General features: G+C 40.1%; 1 protein-coding gene across 7 annotated transcripts in view; it reads right to left on the reverse strand.

The window, feature by feature from the left end:
* The window catches only part of gria3b (glutamate receptor, ionotropic, AMPA 3b), a 340,234-nt gene that overhangs the window by 271,779 nt on the left and 50,068 nt on the right, over window positions 1-18,387 (reverse strand). For all 7 annotated transcript variants that reach the window (XR_006313803.1, XM_043704895.1, XM_043704894.1 and 4 more), the window contains exon 3: window positions 10,646-10,885. Coding sequence is in view for 6 of the 7 variants with exons in the window: in XM_043704895.1 (XP_043560830.1) it covers window positions 10,646-10,885 (240 nt within the window). In the remaining variant the exon portion in view is untranslated. The remainder of the gene's footprint in view (window positions 1-10,645; window positions 10,886-18,387) is intronic.

Raw genomic sequence — 18,387 nt, forward strand, 5'->3', positions numbered from 1 at the left:
CTCTGCTGCTCTTACTCATTCCAACCTATCCTCCAGGGAACTGACTGCACTCTATGCTCTCAGATTCAACTCTGACTTTCTTGTTAAGCCTGCCAAGAAGGGTAGTGTTGTAGTAGTCTGGCAGACTGACTCTACATTGCAGAGGCTGAGCACCAGCTCTCAGATACCTCCTCTGATCTCTCTGTGGACTATGGCCCATATTGGAACATCAAGCCATTTTGTCTACTACAGTCAACAACCTCATTCCATTTGGTGATCTCCCCCACCACTGCCTCCAAGTTGACAGTCTCCCAGCCCCGCACAGCTCGCTTCTACCTCCTTCCCAAAATTCACAAACAGGACCGTCTGGGCATTGTTTCAGCCTGTTCCTGCCCCACTGAACTCATGTCTTCCTGCCTTGACTCAGTCTTTTCTTCCCTGGCCCCTGCCCACTTACATCAGTGATTCCTCCAATGCTTTACGCTAGTTACAGATTTTCCAGTTTGCAGGCTGCAGCCACCTCCTAATTATCATAGGTGTGCAATCCCTTTTGCACATCCATCTCCACCAGGATGGTCTCCACTTCTTCCTGGAACAAAGGCCTGAACTGTCTCCATCCAATGCCACCCTCCTCTGCTTGGTCAAACTTGTCCTCACCCTCAACTTCTCTTTTAACTCCTCTCATTTCTTCAGGTCAGAGAGGGGGCCATGCGTACTCGCATGGGCCCCTGTTATGCCTGTCTCTCCATGGGGTACGTGGAACATTCCATGTTCCAGTCCTGTTCCAGTCCTGTTCCGGTCCCCACCCATAACTCTTTCTCCAATATATCGATGATATCATTGGTGCTGCCTCCCTCTCTTGTCCAGAATTGGAAACATTTATTGATTTCACTTCCATTTTACACCCGATTCTCACGTTCACTCGGTCCATCTTTGATTCCTCCCTCCCCTTCTTCAACATCTGTTTCCATTTCTGGGGACAGACTGGCCACCAAAATCCACTATAAACCCACCAATGTCCGCTACCTGCATCCATGCAACCCATTCCTGTAAGGACTCTATTCCGTTCTCCCGGTTCCTCAGTCTCTATTGCATTTGTTCCAATCATGAGTTCTGAAAAAGGGTCACATGACTCGAAATGTCTTCTGATTTGTCTTCAAGGATACTGCTAGACCTGCTGAGCTTTTCCAGCAATTTCTGTTTTTGGTGGTGAATGCGATCTTGCTTCATCAAAACCATTGTATTTTGTACTGGATAATGGTGGAATTGTTCACAACAAGTCAAACATAATGAGTCTGCTGGGATTTTGTTTTCTAATCAAAACATCTGGGGTTCCTTTATGTTTGCTTGCCTGGAACATTAAGTCAAATAGAAGAGGGACATTCCAGAGAGAGGCTGAATTTGCTTTTTCCCTGGCCATTACTGGAAATTTCTTGAAGCAGCTACCTTGCCCATTCTATTTTCAATAGTAGTCATTTGAAAGCAATCATTTATCATTTTAATTTTTCATTTAAAAAGCAGGATAATCTAGTTTCTTAAAAACAAACAATTTAGGATTTCTTCCTGTCTCTGGATATTACATGATGGAGAAAGATGCCTTTGGAGGATGACAAATGACTATTACATATATAAAATGAGGCTCAAGGACTACCTTTTGATAATTTTATAATTCTTCCTACAGTGGTATTCCAAAGCCACTCCATTTGCAACTTAGCTAAACTCTTGTAAAGTTTAGCTTTAGCTTGAAGCTTCTGCATTCTCAACCTCAAGAGACAAAACCTGCTTGCCTTTTTATTGCCTTATCTACCTTTTGCTATACATTTAAGAAGAATGTACCTTGTTATGACTGTCAGAACTTATAAGATGGTTATGCTTTTAACTCTTTCTCTTAACTTATAGTCAAACAAATACCTAGAATATGAAAATCAACTGAATTCTACCCAGCCACAGACTCATGTGACTTGGTCACCACGAGAGGGGCCAGGTCTAAACCCACTTGAAGGCCAGATTTTAGCTTTAACTTTTGAACAAAAAGGAAAAATACAACTAGTCTTGCAGTGCGCACGCTTACACTTTCTCAGGCTGCCAGTTGTGGCAAGTGGATGGTTAGTGAAGACGAGGTGGTGTCATTGACCGTGAAGAGTCTTTTTATGAAAACAATTAATGGAATGTAGGCATTGCAGGCTGGGTCAGCATTAATTTCCCATCCCAAATTTGCTTTAGAAGGTAGTGGTGAGCTGCCTTCTTGAGCTACTACAGTCCATTTAGAGTAGGTAGATCCACAATGTTGTTGGGGAGGAAGATTGACAATTTTGAACCAACAATACTGAAGGAATGGTGATATATTTCCACAATATGGAGGTGCCATTACTGTATTGGTGTGGACAAAGTCAGAGGTCACATGACACCAGGTTATAGCCCAACAGGTTTATATGAAATCACAAGCTTTCAGAGCGCTGCTCTTTCGTCAGGTCACCTGGTGTCATGTGACTTCTAAGTTTGATATATTTCCAAGTTAATATGGTGTGTGGCTTAGAAGGGAACTTGCAGGTAATATCCTATGTATCTGCTACCCTTGTCTTTCTGGATGATTGTTCTTGTGGGTTTAGAAGGTGCTTTCTGAGGAGCATTGGTGAGTTTCTGCTGCACGTCTTGTAGATGGCACCCACTGCTGCTACTGAGCAAAATGGTGCAGGGAGTGAAAATTTGTGGATATGGTACTAATCAAGTCAGCTGCTTTGTCCTGGATGGCATCAAGCTTCTTGGGTGTTATTGGAGCTGCACGCATCCGGGCATGTGTGGAGTATTCAATCACATTCCTGAACGTGTGCCTTGTAGATGGTTGTCAGGCTTTGGGGAGGCAGGAGATGAGTTATTTGTCACAGGATTTCTCTGACCTGCTTTTGTAGCCATTATATTTATGAGGCTATTCCAGATCAGTTTCTGGTCAATGGCAACCTCAAAGATGTTGATGGTTAGAAACCACTGAATCGCCAGAGGATGTTCAAAGGATTGAATGAAGTATACTTTGTTTAAAAGAAACTGAATGATTCACCCTGGTGAATTACGGAGAAGAGATCCTATCAGTGTTGGGAAGAGCTTTGGACTTTAATTGCAAGACCATAATTCAGCAAAGAGTGCAATGCATGTATGAATATGGAATGGGTTTTTGGTTGTGTTAAGAAGTTGTTTAGTTTTTCTATAGCAAAGTTTATTAATTGCCGACTATCTAATGGGGTCTATTCAACACTGATTTTACTTATTTTGTTACAGTGAGGACTTAAAATATGAAATCTCGTTGTGTAATTCATTTGAATCAGTCACTGAGCAATGTATATCCCTTTATATAACGATTCAGTGTTTCAGGAATGACCAAGGTCCTTCTAGTCTTTGTCTCTTTCTTCTTCTCCTCTCATTTTAATTTCAAAATATAGTACTTTTAAACATTTTTTACAATGTAAAGATCACCTCTCTACCCAGTCTGAGAGACTTGATGCACTCCTGCAATATTTCCTAAATGTCTGTACTCTCCAGGCTGACACCATTGGCAAATCTTAAATGTCGTTTCCTGACTTCTCAATTTTAATCATGTCAGGCCACCTCCATGACAAAGCCCACTTGAATATTATCATGTCATTCCAATTGAAGAAAATTCACTTTATTCTCACCTAATAATTTCTTTCCTGTAACTGTGATTTTTGAAATGCACACACTGATACCACAACTAAAGAAGGTGCAAATGCCTATGCACAGTTGCAGTGTCTGTGGCGTCATTACTAGAGAAGTGCCAGACAGCTGTGTACAGTAAAACAGTTTGGTCCAGTTTGGTCCAGATCAAACAAAGACAGGATGGAAGTTTCAAAATGTTTCTCACTCTCTCTAACCATCCAGTCCTTTCATCATTCCTTCCTGCCCCATCATCCTCTTCGCACATTGGTTGCCTGCTGCCAACACATCATTTCTCCCAGCTACATCGCTCTGCTTGCCGTTCCATTCCTTTCCTGACTCTCTTCAATGCTCTCTCTCATTTTCCTGCTCTCCCTTTGCATTCCACCACTGTCTTCGTTGCTCCTTTGGGCTTCCTCCTCCTTTCAGCTTCCTTGTACTCCACCAATGCTGTTCACTACCTGCTGCTGCTTTCCTATTGCTCCATCCCACTTGAGTGATGGCAGGAATAAGCAGCAAAGGGAGTGGGAGTGCAGATGGTAGGGACTGAAGTGTGGACGGTGAAAGCGAGAGGTAAAGACAGCAGAGGGCAGGAGTGAGTGAAATTGAATGGAATGGCAAAGCAGACAACACCGTGGGAGTGGAATGTGTGGTAGATTGAGTTGGTGAAGTAAGCACAAGAGAGCAGAACAGGAAGTGGGCAGCTGTTTGGAAATGGTGTAGGGAGCAGCAAAAATACCAGAAGGGAGCAGAAATCAGAGTAAGTGATAAAGCTGATAACAGGGAGTGCACAGCAAAATAATAGAGGGAGTACAAAGGGAGTGGTGTGGCTTCCAAGGGAGTCAGAAGAAGTGGCAGAGTGTATGGTAGGGATTGCATGGTTTAAGTGGGTAGCTAGAAGCAGGAGGGACTAGAAATGGGAATGAACGATAGCTAAGGAGAGTGTGAGAAATTAGCAGAGTGGGCGGTGAGGAGTAGGTGGCTGAAGTCAGGGAGTAACTGGTGAGAAGCGAGCAGTGGGGAGTAGACAGCAGGTCATAGAGATGTACAGCATGGAAACAGATCCTTTGGTCCAACCCGTCCGTGAAGGAGGAACCAGCAGAGGCTGGGAATAACAAGTAAGGAATGGGCCACAGATGGCCCAATGTGCAAGGCCAGGATTATGTCACATGCAGGATATCTCCTCACAAATTCAAAGTTCCCTTTTAGTGAGCATGATTAAAATATTTGTAATCCAATCAAATTCACAATCTATCACTGTATTTATCAAAGTTCCCAAGCAGTTAATTCATTCTGTTTATGCATATCTTGCTTTCTGCCTTCTAAGCCTTGAAACTGTCATTTCACAGTTTCCAGCAATTTTTTTGAATTGATTTTCCTGCGCTAAGCAATCTAATCCTGGAGATGCTTGTATGATTTCCAGAATTATGTCATACTTATCCTTTGCGATAATTATTTTTCCTACCACATTATGCATTCAACAAACATTCTTTTTTTTTATCTCTCCACCCTAGAGGCCTCCTTCCTCTATTCCTGATGAAGGGCTTTTGCCCGAAATGTCAATTTTCCTGCTCCTCAGATGCTGCCTGACCTGCTGTGCTTTTCCAGCACCACTCTGATCTAAATTCCTAAATTTAATATGAACTGTAAGTGGTAGAAATCTAGCTTTAAAGAAAATATTGAATCTCTATACCAAAAGCTCTGCTGGTATTCAATTCCATTAAAGTGAATGGAATTGAATACCATAGAACTATTGAATGATTATAGCAGAAAAAAGGACATTTAACCTGTCGTGTCCATGCAGACTGTCTATAACATACAACTCATCTCATCCCACAACACCCTCATAGCTCTAAAATGTTTTTCTGTTCAAGTTTTTATCCAATTCCCTTTTGAATCTGCCTCAACCACAATGTCAAGCAGCACTTTCCAGATCTTAATTCCTCATTTTGTAAAAGATTTTTTCCACATGCTGTTGTTGATTGAGGCGGTATATTCAGGCTGTTGAGTCTTCCACCCAAAGAAGGCATATAATGGGCAGATGATGTGATTCTGCCAGGTTAGTGCTGCTGGACAAAATCAATTTCTACAGATTGATTTGTTCAGTTGGCTGGCCAGTGGGATTGCAGTACACAGTGATTCCAACTGTGAGACTTCAACTATTTCCCTCACTGAGGTTACCATGAAGGATTCTCCTTCTCAACCTCTTCCCTTTAGGCCCTCAGGTAAGACCACCACCAATCTTCTCTCTGTAATAAGACAGCAACCATATGGTCTGGTAGGACAATGGAAACTTTACCTTTTTTGCTTTAAAATTATGTCAAATGACAATTTTGTTTTGTCCTTAACTCTATTGTTGAGAACATACTCATAGGAATGCTCCCAAGGATTCAATCACTGGTATCTTAGTTTACTATAAGATGTATCCAGTTGTCTCCTATATTCTTCTTCAGTTAAAATACTCATTTGCGATCCTCTTTGATGTTTTATTTATCAGCATTTTACAACTATGGCAAGGGACCAAGCAGCTGATACAGGCCGTGCTGCAAAAATGCATGCAAGTTTAAGACCAGCCTAATCTTTAGAGTGAATGATGGCAACATTTTACAATGGTGACCATCCCCATCCACTCTGGAGTTCAGTTTTAGACTCAGCATATAAGTTGTTGTTAAATCGGCGGATGAGCCAAGGGTCAGGATGATACTGCCTGACCTGCGGCTTTGAGGACTCCAAGGACAAGGGTAAAGGATATTGTTTCTTAAAGACAAAGCTGCCTGAGCAGATAATGGTTCTGGTTCTAGTTTCAACACCTAGAACATCTTTTTAAATCCCCTTGAAGGGAAAGGAATGTGGCATCACTGCACTGATAAAAGACGGCAGAAACTATGAAGCCATTGTAGCCGGACAACAACATCTGCAGGCATTTGGTGCAGTTACCAGCACTGGTACAGAATCAAGTTGTAGGTAGCAAGCAAACCGTGTGGGAAATGAGGTCTGTTGCTCCCACGGCAAAGCTGTTGCATTTCAAGATCTTTGCAAGTTATACAGTGCAAAAGAACACAGATTTGCTTTGAAAGAAACCTCATTCCAGACACGTAACTGAAGACTACAATAGGATGCAGCACCCTGGCAGCAACAATGGAAGTGCAGCTGAGACTTGTGTGAGCACAGTGGCAGAATGATCCAGGCTCACCAGAGGTTTACAGAATGGTAGGTAAGGGAAATTAATTAGATATGAGGAAACATTCTGTTTCCCTCTGGCAGGTCTGAGTTCTGATATAAGTTCCCAAAACCCTTCAGGGGTAGGTGGCTGCAGTCAGGGAGTAACTGGTGAGAAGTGAACAGTGGGTAGAAGACAGCAGGTGGGGGAGAAACCAGCAGGGGCCGGAATAACCAGTAGGATCAGCTTTCTTGACCTTGACAATCAGGAATCTATTTCACATCCATTAGTAATGCGATCAATAATCTGAACATCTCAGCCCTCTGGAATATGTTCACAGGTACAATCTTACAAAACAAGAACAGTTTGTACCTGCTTACATCATCATCGCAACAGCTACAACTTCTAACTATCCACTCCTCGCAAGTACTTTAGAGATTTATTTGTTTTCTTTTAAAACTTTTCTCCTTTTGGCTTCACCTCTTATTTTTAATTTGTATGCATGTGTGCTGCATTACTAATTCTTCTTGTGGTTAGTAATTAATAAACTAACTCTGTTAACTTGAGAAAACCTGGTTACAACATGCATTCATTTGGATCTGGGAGAAATGCATCCACAAGAGAAGCGATGTGTTTTGAAATTAACCTTGTGATCAACTCAGGAAGCAGTCAAACAAATCAGTTTATCATTCTTCACCAAGGAGATTATGATTTGGATATCTCATTGGGAACTGTAGCAAATTGGGGAATCTTGCCCAGGTTCTGAGCGTGGCAAGATGTGTATCTGCTATCCAGGGAGGTGTCATTGTGCTTACATTCTGAGCAACCCCGAGGTTCCATCAATGTTTCCCACCCAGAACTCCAGAACTAAGTTATGGGTGACAAGGGATACCTCCAGAGTTCTTGGCTCATGTGAATGGAACACATACAAAAAGCGCTTGGATAATAAAGTTGTGGAGGATTATCCTGACAACAGCCAACTAAGCTCTAACAACAAGCAACAGACCTACATATGAAAAGTAGAGAACAATGAAGTGGGAAGTTTAAACCTCCAGAAGAATTGTCAAACAACCAACACATTAGAAAAACTCAGTCTCCTAAATACATAAATTTGTAATTCTTGTTTCTATGCAAATAGCTTTGCAATTACCTAACATGTGCGTACTTTCACATTTTGTGCAGGTTTCTTTTGCGGAGGAAAAAGGAGATGTTTTATTGTTGTTTTAAGAGCTGTATCACTTTAAAAGCTGAGTATGCTCATGAATCAAGGACAAAGATGTTTAAGCCTACAAAGCAGTCATGAAGACTGCAAGCAGCAGCTTGCTAGACTAGGATTTTGTACAATGGTTGCTCTGTAGATGTAGGTTATCAATTGGCCATTTACAAATTGTTTGAGATTTTCAAGTAAATTGAATCTACTCTAGTTACCAGTTGAGTATGAGAGTGATAACTCAATGTTAAAGAAAACAACACAAGAATACACCAGGGAACATAGCCCCTGTTTCGCTGGCAAAATGTTGCCAAAGATTCTGTCAATTTTATCTTAATCTGCTATTATTATAATATTTAAATAACAACTTGTTTCATGGTAGTAGGTTGGCCACCCTTTTTTCTCTGCTTTATTCCTGCAAAGGGAGAAAGGGGGTGACTAGAGGGGGTTAGAAATGGGACTTGTTACACTTTAATCATCCACATGACCCCAGAACACCCATTTGTGATGAGAAAACTCTCTCTTTGATCCTATAACTTCTGGCTCTGCAATCCCTCTTCCTTAACTTTACATTTGTTGGTTGTGTTTTTGTGCTCTGGGATTGTGACTCCCAAAATCACTCTGCCATTTTTAAATTCCTCGCCTCCTTTGATATTCACCTTAAAAACCCACATTTTGAAACGAGGTCTTGTGGAATTTCTCTTTCAATTTAATATTTATTGTTTGCATCTCAGTGGAGAATTTTGAGACATTTTTCTATGCAAAATGAACAATGTAAAATTAAGTTGTTATCGGAGACAAGAGGGCTCTTTCGATAGGTGCAAAAAGATAACACAAGAATTTTAGAGACTGGAGAATGAGCTGATCCTATGAACCTGCATTGCCATTCAGTGAACCCGATAAAGGCATGTACTAACGTCAGAAATTACGTAAGAATATAATGATGCATTCTGAATCACACAGTTCAATTTCAGACATCTGCAAATATTCTGGTGTTCAGATTAGTCTTCTGTATAGATAAGACTAATCTGAACACCAAAGTGGCTTAAAGCATTAGTCATTAATGATGCCAAATTGGAATGATGTATCTAGAATGCAAAACAGTGCCTTCCAAAAAAAATACACACAGAACTTATTTCTTGAGCACTGAAAATTAGATGGAACATAAACAGACACTGAAACCTTTACTGAGATCCTAGCTCCTTATATTTTTGTTTATTATGTTCTGTAATGACCTAATTCAGATTTGTTAAACAAACTATTATAGTCATGTGACAAGGTTGCAATGAAAATAGGTGCCTTCAAAAATTCATCTATAGTATATTATATTATTTTCCCCAATTAAAAGCTTTAGGAATAATGAACCTAAAAGTTTAAATGTTCAAATTTACCACAGTGGTATCAAATCCAACCTACTCCCCATCATCATTAAAGTCATTGATGATGTTGGGCTTGATTTTCAACTATGAGGGAGAGTCAAAGGATTTGAGAAATTTCCTGACTCAGCCCAACCTACAGATGTAGGATTTTCTGGGATGATGTCCCAAAAGGTAACGAAAGCAACAAAATAGAAAATAGCCCTCCAGCCCTCACACGTCACCCACAAACTCCCTAACCCATCTCCATATACCCACCATGGTCTCTTGTACCCTCCATTCCACTCATTCATCATTCCCCCAAACCCTCCTTCCCCAGCCACAGCCCCTTAAACTCTCCATTCAAATATATGGCTTTGTGCAGACTGTATCGATTCAATGTAGGAATACAGTAACAAGGTCAAATGTGAAAACACTTCAAAATGCATTAATACAAATATCAAAAAACTACTTTTACTACCATTCTATCAAAGTGTCAATCAGTCAAATCTTTAAAATGTCATGTTGTGGAGGTGCCAGTGTTGGAGTGGGATGGACAAAGTCAGAAGTCACATGGTATCAGGTTACAGTCCAACAGGCTTATTTGAAATCACAAGCTTTCGGAGAATTGCCCTTTCGTCAAGCGTAGATTTCAAATAAACCTGTTGGACTATAACCTGGTGTCGTGTGACTTCTGATTTTAAAATGTCAATAGCAGAAATTGCAGGTATGTCATGCATCTTTATCATTTATAAATAAACACTGAGGAATAATTCTAAGGGTAAGAGTTGTCAATCAAGCAATAATATCCCTTAGGTTCAGCTATTTGAACATTCTAATGCTCTCAGCTAAGCATCTCTATGCATTCTTGCTGACAGAAATAACGCCTGGATTATCCCAAATATCAAATCTGATCAAATAAAACAATTTGAAATTTGAAAAAAAAACAAAGACATTTCCTGCAGTACTCTATTTCAAGACTAATTATAATTTATTTCCTTCAATGTTGCTGAGGTTTAATAAAAGCCAGGTTTTTAATTTGTTTTAGAACTAGCGAAGGCAATATATCAGGGAACCCATGAATGTCAAACAGAAGTAAAATTTGTTTGAATGACATGTTTTGAATCAAAATTATTAGCTCCTTGGGCATGCAGATTTACTGACACTTTTGCCCCAACCCTGTCGATGCTGGTTCAATCACAATTACTTTCTAAGCAGCCATGCATGAATACCTTAGAAAAATACAAAAAAAATGCTTTGAGAATGACTGCTTACCTCTGTCTGTGTCATACAGGTAGACAAATCTCTCCCATTTGTAGTGGATAAGAAGGCTTAAGAGTGCTCCTTGCAGTGGTGGCCTCAGTTGAATTACAAACTGAACTTCTCCTTCCGTGGGGAAGCTTGGAGTGATGAAGGATGTGTGTAATGCTCCACAGAAAGATGTTAGCGTGTTCACAGATCTCTTATCATAGAACCCAAAAATGGCATAAACGCCTTTGGAATACTGTGAACAAACTGAAAGAAGAGATCCTTGTTAGTTTTTGAGAGCATCACATTGACAATGGAACATTAGTTATCTGCATTCTAAATTACTTGCCAATTCTGTTATGCCGGTCCAACGAAGAGGGCATGTCAACCCAGGAAACTAGAAAATGTTCACCAATAACTTTGAAGAAGGTGGCCTCACTTTTAAAAGCTGTCAATTAAGCAGTGAGATGGGAATGACAGTAACTAACAATGTAACCTTGGTAAGATGATAATATTGCTTATTTTATAATTCTGAAAAACAGCAGTATGTCAAAGATTTTCATCTTGTACTTGTAAGGATATTTCGCAAGAATACAAGTTCAAGAAGAAAGCCAACATTTATACTGCATGAAAGGAAACTGCTTATTTGGCAAGTGGACAGTGTTGTCCAACTGAAGCATGATTAGTAGGCAACTCTTGATATTCACTGGGGGATACTGCAGATGGCCTTGGAGGATATCCTCAGGCAGCTCTAGGCATTGACTGCCTGGTTTCAGACTGTTCCACTTCTCGCATGGGCAGCAGTAGTCTGCACTGACTGGCTGAGAACCAACAGCAATGGCATTGGCAGGATGGTAGAAGTGGGAGCACTAATATTATTCTCAAGGGAAAAATCAGCAGGTTTCTGCTATACAAAGATACTGCTTGTTCCCTATGTCGGTGCTTCAGCAATGCTAGTGATCTGGTGGGGACAGCAGGTAGGGCTTAGATGGTAATAAGCATGGCTCTTACTTCTCACTTTGTGAAGGTAACATGTGGAATTAGATTTTACAACCATTTGAAGTTGGCATATTTGAAGATAAGGGGCTCAATATAAAATGTCTGGCCTACCCACTATTTTCCTGCCCACATCTGATCTGTCATCCTCTACACCCACCTGCACGTCCACCCTTAGGTATACTGAGGTCCTTAAGAAGCCAGTTAAATATCAGATTGGCTGGCAATTATGAGGTGGGTCTTCCTCCCTTGAGTGAGGTGGGGATCATGTCTCCTTCCATTTATGACTGTGAGGCTGCTGTGATCAGTAGTGACAGTGGTGGTGGGACAGGAAATCATACTCAACAATCTGAAGCGCTAAATTTGTAAATTACTGATAAAACTCCAGCAGAAGGACTCTGGTCAATTTAAGGCAGCAGGTCCTAGAAAGGAAATTAAGGTCCTTGAGGTGGCGTGGAAAGGATTCAATAGATGTCTACTGCTTCAGTTACTTGGACAGATGAAAGATGTTCTCCTTAAGGGAAAGAAGGTTAAAGGGAGATTTAATAGACATGTTCCAAGTGATGCAGTGTTTCGATAGAGTAAGTATGGGAAAACAATTTCCAGTGGCAGAAGGATCAGTAACCAGAAGGCATGATTTATGTTCATTCGCAAAAGAAGCATAGACAAGATACTAAGAAACCTTCTAAAACAAGTTAATACAATCAGTAATGCAATGCCTCTAAGGGTGGTGGAAGCAGGTTCAATAATGACTTTCAGAGGGAAAATTGGAAAATACTTGAAAAGGAACATTTGTAGGGCCAGGGAGAAGTAACAGGGGAATGAGTTTAATTGAATAGCTCTTTCAAAGAAGCAGCACAGGCAAGATGAGTTGAATAGATTCCTGCTGGGCTGTGCTGTTTAGTGATGATAATTCCTTTGGCCTCCCTCAAACATAATTGGGAAGATACCTAAAAAAGTAATAATTAAGTGGGTTGAAAGGTCACTACTTTAAACTCTTTTTAAATCATCTGCTGATGGTACAGGAAAGTGCCTGAAATCCCAATTTGTTTTCTGGAAGAAAGCACATGGCTTCCATTTGGTGCATCTACTCAGCACCGCCAAAATCAAAAAAACGTTCCATCATTCTATAATGCAATGTACTATAGTTGCAACACACAGCAATATTATAGTCAAGTAAAAACAGAAAATGCATGAATGTATCAAGTCAATTCAGTCTAAGACCAGAGGGCAAAAGTTTAAGGTGAGAAATAAGAGATTTAGAGGAGATCCGAGAAGAAAGTTTTTAGTCAAAGGATGAGAGATATATATAATGTGCTGTTTGAAGAGATGATGGAGGTAGGTACTCTTTAACATACAAGAGGCATCTGGATGACCACTTAAAATGCCAAAGCATAATAGGCTATTGACAAACTGCAGGTAAAACAGATGAGTGGAGTTTGGTGTTTGTTGATTGGCATAGACGTGGAGAGCTAAAGGGTCCTGTTTTATGCTGTATGAATCTATGACTATGGGAAATATTAACTACTTCTCTCCCCACGGTTGCTGTCAGACCTTGTGAATATTTTCAGCATTTTCTGTTTTTATTTCAGATTCCAGATTTTAAACTTCAGATTTTATATACTGTGAGAATTGTACAGACATATAGGAAATTTATTGAATTTTTCAGTTGCTCATTCTTTAACAAATCTTATGCATTGTTTCTCTGGTCTTCTAGCAGATAACAACAGCTTACATTTATATGTAACATTTTTACAGGATGTTTCATAGGAACATTAGCAACGTTTAACACTGAGCCACATAAACAGATTATAAGGACAGATTACCAAAAGTTTGGTCAGAGAAGTAGGCTGTGAGAAGCAAATTCAAGTAAGAGAGAGGCTGAGAGACAGAGGTTTATGGAGGGAATTTCACAGCTGCACACAATGGATTTAAAAAAAACTACAGATAAAAGTGTCACTACCTCTAAGCCAGGAGGCCTGGGCTCAAGTCCCACCTGCTCCAGAGATGTGTCAGAGGTAACATCCCTGAACAGGTTGATTATAAATATCGAAAACTATTAACAAAGTAAAAGAGAGTTTAAAATTGTCTGTACTGATTAGTAGTAGCACCTCTAATGAGCATATCCATTCAAGGAAATGGAATTAAAAATAATTTGCTACTGCAGAATTTAATTGGTGCAGTGCACAGTTAGACATGCTAAGAAAGCAAAACAATGTGCTGTTGCATTATGAACATTACCATTGCTGTATGGAAGATACAAAGTCACCAGAATTAGAGAATAACAGCTTCCTATTAACGTCTGATAACAGTACCACAGTAAATGAGGAGGAACATCAGAGTAACGTATGCAACTACACATTTGAAAAGAAGAGTCAAAGGTCTGATTTGCTTCAGACGAAGATACTCAAAACCAATGTCCAAATAAGTTTCAAGGTAGCTTCACTGAAATGAAGACAAAAATTGCAGTTAACCAAGTTAACTAAGAAATCATTTCTAATTGATGACTTGAAAAAGTCACATTTTTTTTGTTCTGAAAATAAATTTAGATTTTTAGACTATAATTCCAAGGGTCACATAAAGATTTTCATAATAACTTGAAAAGCAAGCTTTAATTAATGAACTTATGCATCCTAGAGGCAGGTGTCAGCAGGAAATCTGTAGGCACTTGTGTATTTAGAATCAATATTCTAGAAAGGTCTTGAGACAAGAGAGAACAGATAGTACCAGACACTGAAACCCCATCATCCTGGATAAGATGAAGTATGCCTTACCCATGACCGAGAATGGACACACCTATTCTTCTGTGTGTACGAAGGGAGCTTCTGGTATTAAGACACTCAACTTCAAAGTTTCACTTTGGCTTAGCTGAAGTAAATCTCTCTCTTGACCGCTTGAGTAAAATGATCATAAAACGTGTACTCAGTCTCCAGTGATTGATTATTAACATTGAGGTGAGAGTTCACTCTTCTGCATACCCAAAAGTCTTTCTTGTTCAATCTTTTTGATAAATTTTAACATTAGATTGCCTTGATCTAACTCACCCTCTCCGAAATGTAGACAGAAATGTATCAGTTCATCTATTTAGAATTCAATACATTGATCTGCAAGTGGTGTATCACCTGCCACCTCAATGGGACAGGAAATCAGTGAAGATGATGTTATCAATGTGCACCTGGAACTCAAGACTGGTATTCACTGTGCCCATGGGTGGTGCTTGATGAAAGCTCAGCTATGTTTAGCAGCCTACTTATTGTCACCCAGGCTGGACACTCGCTGGCCCACTCAGCCTCATTCTGCAACCAATTCACTGCACTGCTTGTTGCTTTGCTTGCTGCCCAAGGGAGCACTGCACTCAAATCTGCCTGCCACCCCTAACTACTAACGCCATGGCTGTCCCACTCCTAAACCCCCACCTCTCACATATCCCATTAGCCACCATGATCCTTCACTCATGGGGAACAATAAGCAGGGAGGGAGGATGGGAAGTGTACAAAAAGGAAGCAATGAGAGGTACACCAAGTTGTTGGGAGAGGGGCGGTGAGCAAAGTATGATTAGAGGATTTGAAATGATTCGATTTGAATTAATATGAAATATTTGAAAAAATACATTTTACTTGCCCTGGACTTGCTAAAATATCTTTGTAATGCTTTCTGTTATGGGTAGATCTATTCTTTAGTAGGGGAAGGGATTTGTGATATTGCTAGCAGTGGTATCTCAGGCATTCTGTACAGGAGTGGAGAGGACCTCTTGCAGTTGTAATGACAGAAAATGTATCAGTCTGCAATATGCGCTGGTTTTGGAGTAGCTCAGGTAGCAAATGAGCAGTAGTTTTATTTTTACATTAAATTCGGAGGCTTTTATATTAACCTATACAATTTCATAGTATTTAGAACATAAGAATTAGGAGCAGTAGTATGCAATTCAGTCCCTTGATCCTGTTCTGCTGTTTATTACAATCATGGCTAGTCTCAGCTCAGCCTCACCTTCCCTTTCCTGCCCTCTCCCCATAAAGCTTCAACCCATTGCTAGTTAAAAATCTCTATCTCCACCTTAAATTTACTCAATGGCCCAGTATCTACTGCACTCTGGGCTTGTGAGTTCCACAGGCTGTTCCATTATAAAATTGGAGAAAGGGGTTTCATATGAATGTGCTAAGCATTTGGGAATTTAGAGAAATTTGTGGTGTATGTCTGTCAAGCTCAATAAGAACAGCTGAAGTATTTCATGTTAATATCTTCATTCTGTTACAAATCGAAATTGAGCAACTCTTTCCCAAGCTACATTGATAATTCAACTTGCCAAATCATTTTAAAGTACATATTGTAAGTGCCTGCTCTTGTTAAAGATTGTAAAATAAGTTTTATTCAATATTTTCTCATTTACATGATGTATTCTACTGAACAGACTGGGATTACCTCTTCACTAGGCTTTCAGCTGCTGGAACAGCAACATTACGCTTTCAGAATTTTTCTTGGTGAAGATAGTTCAAATCTCTAATTGAAATCTGACATATTTTAGGCCAGAAGCACATTTAACATTCTTCCGCAATTTAGGTCTAATTTTAAAATCGCTGGGGAATAAATCGTGGATTGTGAAACTGAAGTAGGAAAACGTTGTCGTCACTTAAATAATGTATTTATCTATTTTTAATCTTGAACAGGCCCACTGAACCACATAGCTAGAAATTTAAATGTGGTTCCTGAAAAAAAAAATGATGGTTTTGTGGATTCACTTCATTGGGATTAATTTCCTGTTCCATCTTCCTTTCAGACAGGCAGACACAGATAACATGAATTGTGAACTCACTCCATAAAAGGGTGCTGGGGGAGTTGTGGTCATGTTACTGGACTAATAATCCTGAAGCCCCTGAGACTAATGCTGTGGGAACATAGGTTCAAATGCCAATGAGGCAGCTGGTTGAAATTAAATTCAAAGAATCTGTCTGGAATATGAAGCTAGTCTCAGTAATGTTGACGTGAAACTGCTACTGTGTGTTGTAAAGACCCATCTGCTTCACAAATATCATTTCGTGAAGAAATCTGTTGCTCTTACCCAATTTGCTCCATGTCTCCAGAGACATAGCAATACAGTTGATTTTTAAATGGCCAAGGAAGCCATTTAACTTCAGGGCAATTAAGGTTGGGCAATGAAAGCTGCCCTTGCCATTAACAGCTGTATCTCATAAAAGTGTAAAAAAAATGTGATTTCTTGACTTCCAATGCTTGGGATATATACCTAATCAAAAGGTTGATATATTTCTGTTTTTATTTGCCATATGTATAAAGTAAATCACATTGTTTATTGCAAATTTATTTATTAAACAGAGCAACTGACACAAGATGTAAGCCCTAAACATTGAATATTCTCTAGGTTCTTGTTATGTCGTTTAACTTGGGAGATCAGGAAGAAATTTCAGAATTTTATCCTTTACCTGAGGTTATTCAGATCCCTGTGGACACTAAATAAATTGGAAAGAATCTATGATAATGTAAATTATGCATGGGTAGCTGGAAGGAATGGACTCATCAGCATTTTTTGATACAATGTTTTTCCATCTTAGATCTGAGAAATTGTTTAGATAACCTTAATGATTACATTCAAATGGGTTACTAAACTTGATATTCTCTTGTGGAACCAGATCCTGAAGGGTAAAATTTCCATTTAGCAATTTCTATTTGAATTACAAACAATTCAGTGTCACTGATGGAGTAAAAATACCGAATCCTCAGTATGCATTCTATAACACAGCAGTATCAATGCTGCTTACAGGGACTCAGAAGCAACTGGTGCAGCCACGAAGTCACATTTTGCTCGCTCATGAGGGAACAGCATTTCTTGGTCATAAGAATACAATAGGAGAAAGTGAGGATTGCAGATGCTGGAGATCAGAGCTGAAAATGTGTTGCTGGAAAAGCGCAGCAGGTCAGGCAGCATCCAAGGAGCAGGAGAATCAATGTTTCGGGCATGCGCCCTTCTTCAGGAATGAGGAAAGTGTGCCAAGCAGGCTAAGATAAAAGGTAGGGAGGAGGGACTTGGGGGAGGGGTGTTGGAAATGCGATAGGTGGAAGGGGTTGGTGATGTCATTTTCAGCAATGCTTCGCCTGAGGCCCACTGAAGATGTTACCTAATAGGGTGACGAAACTCCGGCCTATCACCCTCACCTTAACCTCCTTCCACCTATCGCATTTCCAACGCCCCTCCCCCAAATCCCTCCTCCCTACCTTTTATCTTAGCCTGCTTGGCACACTTTCCTCATTCCTGAAGAAGGGCTCATGCCCGAAACGTCGATTCTCCTGCTCCTTGGATGCTGCCTGACCTGCTGCGCTTTTCCAGCAACACATTTTCAGCATAAGAATACAATATCCATTTCTGTTGGCAAAAATATTGTGGGAAAGAAAGACATGTTGCCAAAGCATTTTACTTGCACTCATCAGGAAAAAAACACAAGAATGTCAAATTTTAAAAGACCAGAACTACTTAGACAGCAAGGGAAAAGGGTGATGATTGGTTTGCTAGTCAACTTTCATTGGTTGAGACATTACCATGGAGGAGAAAACAAGAGCAGCAGCATGGTGGCACAGTGGTTAGCACTGCAGTCTTACAGCCCCAGGAACCCGGGTTCAATTCAACTCATAGGTGATTGTCCATGGAGTTTGCACATATTCTCCCCATGTCTGTGTGGGTTTCCACCAAGTGCTCCAGTTTCCTCCCACAGTCCGAAGATGTGCAGATTAGGTGAGTTACTCATGGATAATGCAGGGTTATGAGG

Source organism: Chiloscyllium plagiosum, chromosome 15, assembly GCF_004010195.1.
Source record: "Chiloscyllium plagiosum isolate BGI_BamShark_2017 chromosome 15, ASM401019v2, whole genome shotgun sequence".
Classification (NCBI taxonomy): domain Eukaryota; kingdom Metazoa; phylum Chordata; class Chondrichthyes; order Orectolobiformes; family Hemiscylliidae; genus Chiloscyllium; species Chiloscyllium plagiosum.